This window comes from Mauremys mutica, chromosome 11 (assembly GCF_020497125.1).
Source record: "Mauremys mutica isolate MM-2020 ecotype Southern chromosome 11, ASM2049712v1, whole genome shotgun sequence".
Classification (NCBI taxonomy): domain Eukaryota; kingdom Metazoa; phylum Chordata; order Testudines; family Geoemydidae; genus Mauremys; species Mauremys mutica.
This window is the reverse complement of record NC_059082.1, coordinates 53,851,751-53,862,817: the sequence shown is the minus strand read 5'-3', so window position 1 is coordinate 53,862,817 and position 11,067 is coordinate 53,851,751. Positions and strand designations below refer to the sequence as shown.

At 45.6% G+C, this 11,067-nt stretch overlaps 1 protein-coding gene across 3 annotated transcripts in view; it reads right to left on the bottom strand.

The window, feature by feature from the left end:
* Window positions 1-865: 865 nt before the first annotated feature.
* The window catches only part of HMOX2 (heme oxygenase 2), a 28,783-nt gene continuing 18,581 nt past the window's right edge, over window positions 866-11,067 (bottom strand). For all 3 annotated transcript variants that reach the window (XM_044980295.1, XM_044980297.1, XM_044980296.1), the window contains exons 3-6: window positions 8,332-8,449; window positions 6,306-6,797; window positions 1,872-1,992; window positions 866-1,789 (exon numbers count right to left, since the gene is read on the bottom strand). In XM_044980295.1, coding sequence (XP_044836230.1) covers window positions 1,665-1,789; window positions 1,872-1,992; window positions 6,306-6,797; window positions 8,332-8,449 — 856 coding nt within the window. In that variant the 3' untranslated portion in view covers window positions 866-1,664. The remainder of the gene's footprint in view (window positions 1,790-1,871; window positions 1,993-6,305; window positions 6,798-8,331; window positions 8,450-11,067) is intronic.

Sequence of the window (11,067 nt, the reverse complement as noted above, 5' to 3'; positions counted from 1 at the left end):
GGAAAGACCTCTGCCTTGCAGCACTGACCTGGCTGCACTTGGACACCACTCCTCAAAAGGCGTGGGCTTGGTGTAAAGGTACAATAGCATAGCCTCTACTATGGTGTGTTTGATAGCACAACGCCCTGCTGTGAAGGTCTAGGACTAATCTAGCTATGCCCCATGGCTTTGGAGGATAATACATCAAGCAATCTCAGCGGCACAAAGACAGAAAATTGCCTATGAAAGCTACTGGGGGGGAAAAAAAATACCTATATTCATCTGCATCCTGTGCAGCATGAGGAAGCTTGGTTTGTTTAGTTAACCAGTTACAATTCATGTGTCGGAAGATCCCTCCAAAACTGTACCCAGCCCTTGGACAGGGCTCTTCCAAGAACATCTACACTGCAATTTAGGAGGAAGATTTGTTCCTTTGTGATGAAAGCAGCCTCACTTTTGAACAAGCAGCTGCCTGTTGGGCACAAGGAGCAAAAGGCAAACTACTTCCTTTGAGGTTCTCAGGCAGGAAAGAATGTCAGAGTTTTACATATAGCTCTGATGTAGGTCAGCAAGTCCAGCTCTTGCAGTCACTTTAATACCAGTTTTGGAGGCAAAAATCAAAGCTAGGCTGGCTAGAGTGCCCAGAAGAACATGCAGGTTGGCGATCCAGCTGAAAGGAGTGAGTGGAAAGTCAAGGTTTCACAACACTGCACATAGTGGTTACCAGTCCCAAACTGAGCCTTCTAACTGAATTCCATGCTGTGAATACATGCTGCCTGTGTGACCTTGCATCCAGCCTTGCAAAGAGGAACTGACTGTAAAGGCCAGTTGCAATGAAGTTCTCAGGGGCTGGACTCCTCTCTCCATGAAGAAAGACTCCCTTATGAAGACTTCAGAGTATAAACTTTATTGGGTCAAAGGCTCTATCACAACATGAAAAAGTAAACCGTTAACTTTAATATATACAAGGACTTGCTCCCCCCAGCCCATGGGAAACTATTTGCTCAGCAACTACATGCCAGGGCAAAAGGGCCCTAATTTATAAAACTGGTTTTGAGCCTATGGCCCTTGCAACAAGAGCAGCAAGTTATTCTGCCTTTGGGGCAACTGACGCTGTGCCACAGCATCAGAGATCAGAGCGGTTTTGGAGCGGTTTGAATTCCCCACCACCTTCTCCAGGACAAAGTGCACTTCCTGATTTGAACCAGCTCTGAAAGCTTGTGACACGGACAGAGCAAAGTGCTTGATCAGCATGTGAGGAGCAGTACTATGTTGGAAGGGGAAAAGAACACTCCATCAGACAGCTGGGGAGAAAACCCCAGCCTGGTCAAGGATACAAAGAGCTGATCATTTGACAATAGCTGGCTAAAGCCATTCCCTGATTTAAGACCTGCACCGGGTCACTATAGGTTTTGGCTCCAAGTGGCAGTTGTGGAGCTAGACTACAGTTCCTGCATTAAGTTACTAGCTCAGAACCCTGCTGGGTAATTGTATAGATTACTAGGTGTGGTACCATGCAGCATTTGGGTTATTTGTATGCAAATAGTCCTAGGTATTCACTGCAGATTCTAGTTTATTGTTTACTTAACTCTTGCATTTAAAAAACCTCCACCACCAGAGGAGCAGTCCCAAAAAGGGTGTTCTTCTTGAGTCACCATGAGATAACGCCATCTAGTGTCCATCCATCACATCACGTACCAGGTTGCAATGCCTGCAGCCAAGGCAATGCAAGCTGCAAGGACAAACTGCATGGTGGGCTGCTTCAGCATGGCCATGCCAATGTGATAGGGGCAGCCAGGGTTCCCCTTGCCTGCAGGGAAGGGCAGAAAGCACTGTTAGCTGTATTACCCCAGAGATGCAGATTAATGTACTTGTAAGAAAAGAAAAACTACCTAGTTTTGTGGCATAGTATGGGCACTTGCGCAGGTCTCCTTTTCCATCATGCACTGGGAGCCCTCCATCCTGGGCTTCTTCTGTTAACAATGCACCAGTTTTGTCCAGTTCATCAAATACCTGCCAGGGAACGTGAAGATTCAATGAGAGTCACCAAGAGCAAACAGCATTTCACAGCCACTCTTATAAATTTCACTTACGTGCAATTTGAATCTGAAGTGTCATCTCACATTTATTATTCTCAGTTTCCAGATCAAATTAGCTCAGCTAACAAGTGCTGCTGGCCAAGGTTTTCAGAAGGAACTGGTAATTTGGGTGCCTAACTTGACATTTTAATGGGGCCTGGGTCTTCAGAATATGCTGATCACCCATCTTCTCAGAAGTTGGACACACCCCCCCGCCCAAAAAAAAAACAAACAAAAAAACCAAAACCCCACAACCCACAGTCACTTTTGAAAGTCTTTGCTGTTTTTTTCCTAGCTGCCAGCCCTGCAAACTCAGTCTGAGGCTCAAGTATTAAAGCTGAGCTCCTGCCTTGAATACATCAGCTGAATTATGAATTTTGTTGGAGAACCAAACCAGTAACTCTAGCTCAGGGGTTCTCAACATGCTATAAAAATTCCATGGCTTATCTGGGCCACAACTGTTTTTCTGCATGTAAAAAGCAGGGCCAGCGCTAGGGAGTAGAAAGTAGCACAACTGCCCGGCCCTCTGCCACAAGGGGCCCACAAAGCTAAGTGGCTCAGTCTTTAGCTTCAGCCCTGGGTGGTGGGGCTCAGGGCCCCAGGCTTCAGCCCCATGCAGTGGGGCTTCGGCTTTCTGCCCTCGGCCCCAGCAAGTCTAATGCTCGCCCTGCTTGGTGGTCCCCCTGAAACCTGCTCACAGCCTCCCAGGGGGCCCCAGGCTGAGAACCACTGCTCTAGCTCACTCCCCCAGGGCAGGGTTAGTCTGCAAGGCTAAGGATATAATTAAATTCTCTTCCACCTCTGACGTACTTGGCGAGTGGGTGCCATTTTCAGTAAACTTTTCAGACTAAAACAAAACCCTTGAACAGAGTACTAGGGTTTATTTTTAATTCAATATTTAGTAAATGAAGTGTGCAACTCCAAGCACTCTGATGCTGTCTAGTAACAGTTCTCTGTTGAAATGCTACTGTGCAGCTTGCTCCAGCAATGTTCCTCATTAAACAGAACAGCTTCACGCAGCACTGTAAAATAGGATGGGCCCCTCTTACTTGCTGGCACCTGCAACAGCTATCTAGGTTGCAGGTGAATCTTGTGGTTTGTGTGGCCTTCACATGACACAGCACTCCCTCCAGCAACAGAGGTAGCAGAACTTTCAGTGAGCCCTGTGAAACTGGAGGGACAGGGTCCTGGCCCCCTTGGACTGAAACGAGTGGATCCTTAAATCCTAGAGGTTGTGAAGAAATCCCATCCTCCACCCTCCCACCAGTCATAACAAGTATCTAGGGTTATTTCCCTGCCTTCTGAAACATCAAGCAGGGATCACCAGCAAGAGGGTACATCCCACACGGTCAGTTAACAGTGTTATTATGTAGGGACCTTGGCTCTTCTCCCCCTCATTATGTTTACATACAGGCCAGTCTTAAAAAACAAAAAACTTGAAATGCCTACTGGGGACCATCTGTGCCTACAGGCCCCTGAAAAAAAACAAACATAGGAGAAGTGCCAACATCTGACAGTCACAAACAGCACTGATTGTTCTCTAGTGCATCATGTGAAATCCACATATGCAACAAGATTCATGGTATCTCCACTCCTGTGTACTCCCAAGGAGGGCAAATGTCAGTTTGGAGGGGTCAGCTCCATTTACAGCCCTGCTTAAAACCGATTTCTCCAGAGCTGGCTGGGCCATGGGAATGTTACAGCCTGGAACTCTGCCCTGTTTGCAAGTAAGAGATTCAAGAGATTTCCTGTTCATCTTACAGGGTTTCACTGAAGGTGAAATGCCTGCACAGCACCAAACATGTTCTGGGAGCTACTGTTACAGGAATCAAACAAGCCAGAGTCCCAGGCAAGACACTGCAGGGCAAGGTGGAATTTTACTCTGCACAGATGAGAATACTGCTCTCACCAGCAGTGTTCCCAGGCCTCTCCCAAGTATCTAGAGGAAAAGTTGGGAGATGTCAGTGAACTGTATTAGCAACTCAAAACAGCCTTGAGTATTGCAGAAGGGTTGAGGCCACCAGACTTTGCTGTTCCTTTCCCTTTAGACTCTGGGCTGAAAAACACCTTTCCCAATCCATTCTCTTCGCAGACATTCCTGTGAGCTTCACTCTGCTCCCTTTACTCCCTCTGAACACATTTTCTGTTTTCCCCCTGCCCTGCACACCCCCTCTTCCCACCCAAACAGAGGGCTGAGCTTCATCATTCCCCTTGATTTTTCTGCTGACAGAGAGCCCCTCCCAACTTGGAGTGTGAGGGAATTTTAGTCTAAAACAAAAAGTTAAGGAGAACTACAGCACCATTTGCTGGGACCTGTGTCCCTAGGTTCTGAACCCAGCCATCACAGCTTGAACAAGGCAAGAGAGTACTTGGATAGTTATATTCCAGGGTGGGGTTTTTTTTTTTTTTTTTTATTATTTTTAGAGCGAGGGGGGAGAACTACTTTTGGTAGAACTGAACTGGGAATGAAAGAAATAACTGGTGCTCCTCTGTGCTCTCACACTCCAGCCAACAGGGGAAAGCGTCAGGTAGGGATTCACACAGACTTAGCCAAGGTCTCAATATGACAATCAAATAGGGCAAGACTACTGCAAACGCATCCTGCTGCTTGTTCTGAAGCTTGGAGAAGAGGCTCAAATAGTTTGCATTTAACTTTGTACACCCAACATGCTCAACAGGGTAGGTGGGCACTGTTGGGATAATTGGGCCTACAAATTTACCCTAATTGTGAGTTCAACTGGAGGAAGTGAGTGTTGACAAGAAAAGATATGAAAGGCAGGGGAAAAGGAGGGGGCAGACTGAATTACTTCAAACGAAAAGACCTAAATGATGTAAATCAAGACTGTGTTAAGATCACGCCTGGTAAGAAAGCATGGAATCAGAAAATCAGTGAAACAAAAGAGATGTGTCAAAGACTAGGCCTAATTGGTGGACAAAACAATTAGGGGATAGGCCCTTTGAGGGTCTTTAAAGAAAGATTTGGGGGGAGAAAAAAGCCGGCTACTTGAGCAGGCTTCATCATCATGGTGTCACACCCACTATCTCCTGGGACCCTGAGCCTGTGTCATCCCAATCCCGAGATGTCCTGACCAGACTAGGCCAGAGAGGAACCTAGAGGACATTGCTACCAGCTCCCGCTGAATCACAAATACCATCTGGACTGGACTAGTGACAGCTGAACAGCATCAGCTTCAGCCTAACTTCTTCTCTTCCTCCCCCAAACAGGACGAGTTATTACTGCCTAAGAGACTGTCAAACAAGGGTTTTTTTTTTTCCTTCTAAGAACTCTCTCCAGTCAAAGGGAAAGGGAACAAGGGATGCTGTTAAAATGAAAGCCTGAATTAATACTTTACATTTCAAATGCTTTAGCCATTTTCCCTTCTTTTCTTTAATCTTAAGTAATAAGGATATTTAGTGGGCTGTTTGCCATAGTACTAAGTAGGCAGAGGTCTCTGTGTATCAAACCCCAAACCTTGTTTAATACTATTTAATGCTGGACAGTGACTAGGTCATGTTAACCCCTTTGGCCCTTATATTCCATCTAAATTAATACAATACTTAAGTGCATAGAGACCAGATCAGGTAGAACCTGATCATCAAAACTCTTGTACTCTACCATCTGATTGATAGGGAGTCAAAGCAGGTTGCGAGGTCCTGATGACACACTGCATACCGGAATGTTTAGTCTCTGGGTTACACCTTCAGGTTAAAAAGAGGTAAAAGAGCAGCAGTCTGCTCTGTTTTTACATAAAACAGAGCAGCCCTCAGGATCCTGCTAAATCATCAAGTCAGCCTTTAGATGGCCAGAGTGTGGAAGCCCCTGAGTGTATGATGCATTTGGCTAATTAAGTGCTTCCTTGGCACGCCAAAGGTTAGGAATAGGTTCAGATACGTTTGTGGGGTTTTCCCCATGGGAGGAGGCCTGGTTTCTTCCCCTTATCTTACCGACTACTTAAGCATGTATTAAAATTATTGGCATTACAAGAACTCCTGGAGGCCTCAACAAAGATTTGGGCCCTAGCATGGTAGTGTGCTATACGCGTCCTTAGTAGAGACATCAGATGCAGTTTGCATTTCCTGTTTAAAAGGCTTATAGCTCTACTCTTTCCTCCTTCCCCTGGATTTAGCTAACGCCATCAGTCCTGCATTATCAGGAACATTAACACTCCGTCTAAACCAGGCAGAAGATTAAAGCAGTGTAGCTTACTTAAGTACAGGCAGTTACAAGAGTTTGGGGATGCATGGTACCTGCATGTTGAATTCAAATGCCTTATTGGCTTCCTCCACAATCTTCTCCTTGGCTTTCTTGTCCAAGTCCAAGGCATTTATCCTGGCCCTGTAGAACTGCTTGAACTGCTGTGCATTGGAAATATTGTCAAACACATAGAACTGGATCCCTTCCCCAGTACTGGGCAGCTTCAAGGCCCTCTGGGCTACCTTCTTGAGAATCTGGCCCCCAGACAGGTCCCCCATGTACCGTGTGTAGGCATGGGCTACCAGCAGATCCGGTTCATACTGCCCAACATGATGGATTCTGTCTACGTAACACCTAGTTGCCTCTGAACACTGAATCTTCTCTTTCCAGTTTTCCCCGTAGAAATACTCCATGTCTTTAGCCAATGCCTCTTTCCGATGAAGCTCTAGAGGGAAGTACAAAGGGGCAAATGCAGGATGGTCCTTGTTGCAGTCCATTTCCTCTTCCAGGGCAGAGTACGTATAGTAAAGTGCCACAGTAGCCAACTAGGAACAAAAGCACAATGTATGTGAGAGACCACTTGCCAAAAAGAATGATGTATTCAGACAGGTTATGTACAGACCCATGCATTCCTCCCAATAAACCACACTCCTTACAGACCACACTTTTCCCAGCATATTATCTGTTAGGCTGTGAAGGACTCTTAAAAGGAAAATGGTGAAGTCCCTTGTCTATGGTGATGTCTGCATGTGTCCCAAGCAAAGTCACTGAACCCCTATGCCTCAATACCTATCTGTAAAATGGAGACAACATATCCTACTTCAAAAAGGTGTAGAGAATTCATTACTGCTTTAAGCCCCTCTAAGGGAAGGCACTATTTAGATTTGCAGACCATTATGATCAAAAGATGATGTTCATATGTCTATGCTGAATGCTCTGATCTGCCCACAAAGGACTGGCAATTAAAACATCTTAGTTTAAATAGCTAACGTAATTCCCAATACTTCCTGACAATTTCAACTGCACTGGCATTTATAGACCTGAGGCATGACATTAAGGGGCTTCCAGATGAGAGTCATGACAACGGAGGGGTGGCTGAGCCAAACACAAGTGGAGTTACGATGCTGTGCACCAGGTCACAAATACCAAGAGCAGGGAGGCAGGCCCAGCCCCGTGGGACATGAGCTGCCGCTGGATGATGCATGTGAGGTGAGCTCACCTTTAAAACCTCTCCCCCCCGGCCTACAACCCATCTAGAACCTTCTTGCAACCCACTGGTCTGTTGTAGTGTGACCAGATGTCCTGATTTTATAGGGACAGTCCCAATTTTTTGGTCTTTCTTATATAGGCTCCCAAGGGCGGCTCTAGGCATTTTGCCGCCCCAAGCACAGCAGGCAGGCTGTCTTCGGCGGCTTGCCTGTGGGAGGTCTCCGGTCCCACAGATTCGGCGGCACGCCTGCGGGAGGTCCTCCGAAGCCGCGGGACCAGTGGACCTTCCACAGGCAGCCTGCCTGCCGCCCTCGCGGTGACCGGCAGAGCGCCCCCTGCGGCTTGCTGCCCCAAGCACGTGCTTGGCGTGCTGGGGCCTGGAGCCGCCCCTGTAGGCTCCTATTACCCCCCCGTCCCGATTTTTCACACTTGCTGTCACAGGTCACCCTGGTCTGTTGGGACCCACTGTTTTAGAAACACTGCTTTAGCTCTCCATTAACTGTTTTCCAGACTAGCCAGCAGAAGGTGCTGCTGAGCAACATTAAGCTGACTCCCAACCCAAATTGCTAACTATGCCAATTCTGTAGCACTACAAGGTACTGCTGACTCTGGGAGTGAGACACCATGCTGGATTCCCTGACATGTTACACACAATGTCATTATTAGGCAAGACAAGCTTCCAGCAGTTTAGTTTCTGACAGAGCAGGGAATTGAACCCAAGTCTCCAGAGTCCCAGGTTAGTGCCCTAACCACTGGGCCATCCTCTCATTGTAACATGCTGTGTCTCCAATTTGGGATAGAGCTTCCAACTCCACAGCTCAAGATCTCATCTCACATGCTGTTAAGCAAACAGAGCTAGAAAGTGCAAACCTTAAAGAGCTCCTTCTTGATCCGTCCTTTCAGGAAGTCTTTGACAAACTGAGTGTTCTCTGCACGGTCATGAGACTCTTTGGTCCCCTCCTTGAGCATCTCTGAGAGGTCAGTGGGACTGTGAAGAACAGAAATTCAAAAAGGGCATGAGATGGGGAACATGCCCAAAGGATCCCAGGAAGATTCTGTAGGTCTTAAGAGCAACTTTTAAACTACACAGGGCCAGGGCCAGGCCCATACATTGGACCAAGGCAGCTATTTGTGCTTCAGGCCAGTCCTGCATTAGACCGGGTAGAAACTGTGAATTCGTATTTGCTGATGGGAAGCTCCAAGAAGATGTCATCTGTGTCTGTCAATTAGTGCCAATTGACATCCAACTCAAGACAGAATTATTCTCTGGCTCAAAATGTGGGGGTGGGGAGGAGAAGAGGGAATGGGAGGAGAGCCAGCTCCTCTGGCCATGGGGAACAAAGGAAGTGCCCCTCCAAAAATCAGCCAAATTTTTATTCTTGTGCACACCCCTAAGCTTCAGGGATACAGTTTACATGAAATATACTACATAAACCTGTGTTGCAAGGTCCCACTATAAGTGAGGTTTTGGACACCACTAGCATGGTCTCTTAAAATGCTGTCTCTGGGAACAGGACTGTGCCATCACATCAGACTGTCAGCATGGAAGTACAAACACCACCATACAAAACATGCTGAACAATCACCACAGCGTGATGACATTACACTTGTCCTGTTGATATTTTGGGTTGCTTTTAACATCCAGTGTCAGTATGTTAGCCTCTGAAACAGGTAGTCTCATCAAACCCAGGACTGTCCCACAAAGTCATCATCATCAGTGATTACCCCAGATGCAACAGAAACCCTACTGACAATGCTACGAGAATAAGGTCAAGCACAACGGTGACAGCAGCTTATAAGAGATGTTGAATATACTACTGAGCTAGGGTAGTGTGAATCCACATTCCAGCACAGTCTGGTTGTGCCTTGAGTGTGTGACAGGTAGCAATACTGGCAGGAGTCTCATTCATTTTAGAGAGGCTAACAGATATGGTCCATTCACCACATTCAGACACCCAAATACTGAGTCATTAAAACTGACATTTTGGCACAAATTCCCCTACTGTGAATTTTTAGAGTATAGTAGAACCCCAGAGTTACAAACTGACCCGTCAAACACACACCTCATTTGGAACCAGAAGTATGCAATCAGGCAGCAGCAGCAGAGGTGGGGAGGGGAAAAAAAAGCAAATACAGTACAGTGCTGTGTTAAATGTAAACCACTAAAAAAAAAATTTGACCAGGTAAGGAAACTGTTTCTGAGCTGGTTTCATTTAAATTACGATGGTTAAAAGCAGCACTTTTCTTCTGCATAGTAAAGTCTCAAAGCTGTCAATGTTCAGTTGTAAACTTTTGAAAGAACCACAATGTTTTGTTCAGAGTTACGAACAGTTCAGAGAGTTACAAACAATCTTCATTCCTGAGGTGATCTTAACTGAGCTTCTAATGTAATCTCAGAATAGTAACCCAGCCCTTCAAAACATGGGTGATCTCCCTGTAATCACTATATTAGTGGTGCACCTTTGACAGCCTCAACTGCACTCTGCCCATTAATCTAATCTCACTCATGACTATTGACATTCCAAACCTCTGAGCTGCTTCAGTTAAAAAAACAACCTGCCCTCAATGCTTTCCATACTCCCAGTTGTGGAATTGTCACAGTTAGCCTATGATGCAGGGCAGGACTGAACTCGAAGATCGCTCAGCTTGTGACCCATCACAGAAAACAGGAACTCCTCCTTCCCAATGACACAGGACTTTTTTGTTTCTGGTACTAGTGCCTTGAGATGGCAGATTTTAATGATTTACTACGACAAATAGCTTTAGTTCCTGTCTTCTGACAGTGGCCAATGCCAGATGCTTCAGAAGGAATGAACAGAACAGGTAATCAAGTGATCCATCCTCTGTCACCCATTCCCAGCTTCTGGCAAACAGAGGCTAGAGACACCATCCTTGCCATTGATGGTATGGAGGATAGGATGGACCTATCCTCCATGAATTTATCTAGTTATATTTTGAACCCTGTTATAGTCTTGGCCTTCACAACATCCTCTGGCAAAGAGTTCCACAGGTTGACTGTGCATTGTATGAGGGGGAAAAAAAACAAAAAAAACAAACCAAAAAAAAACCTTCCTTTTGTTTGTTTTAAAAGTGATGCCTATTAATTTCATTTGGTGACCCCTAATTCTTACATTATGAGAAAGAGTAAACAACACTTCCGTATTTACTTTCTCCACACCAGTCATGATTTTAATAGACTTCAGTCATATCCCCCCATAGTCATCCCTTTTCCAAGCTGGAAAGTCCCAGTCTTATCAATCTTTCCTCATATTAGCTGCTCTAATGTCCTAATCATTTTTGTTACCCTTTTCTGTGCCTTTTCCAATTCCAGTATATCTTTTTGAGATGGGGCAACCACATTTGCACACAGTATTCAAGATGTGGGCATACCATTGATTTATACAAAGGCAATCTATTTTCTGTTTTATTTTTTAGCCCTGTCTTAATGATTCCCAACATTCTGTTCGCTTTAACTGCTGCTGCACATTGAATGGATGTTTCAGAGAACTATCCGCAATGACTCCAAAAATCTCTTTTTTGAGTTGTAACAGCTAATTTAGACCTCATCATTTTATATGTAGAGTTGGGATTACGTTTGCTAATGTG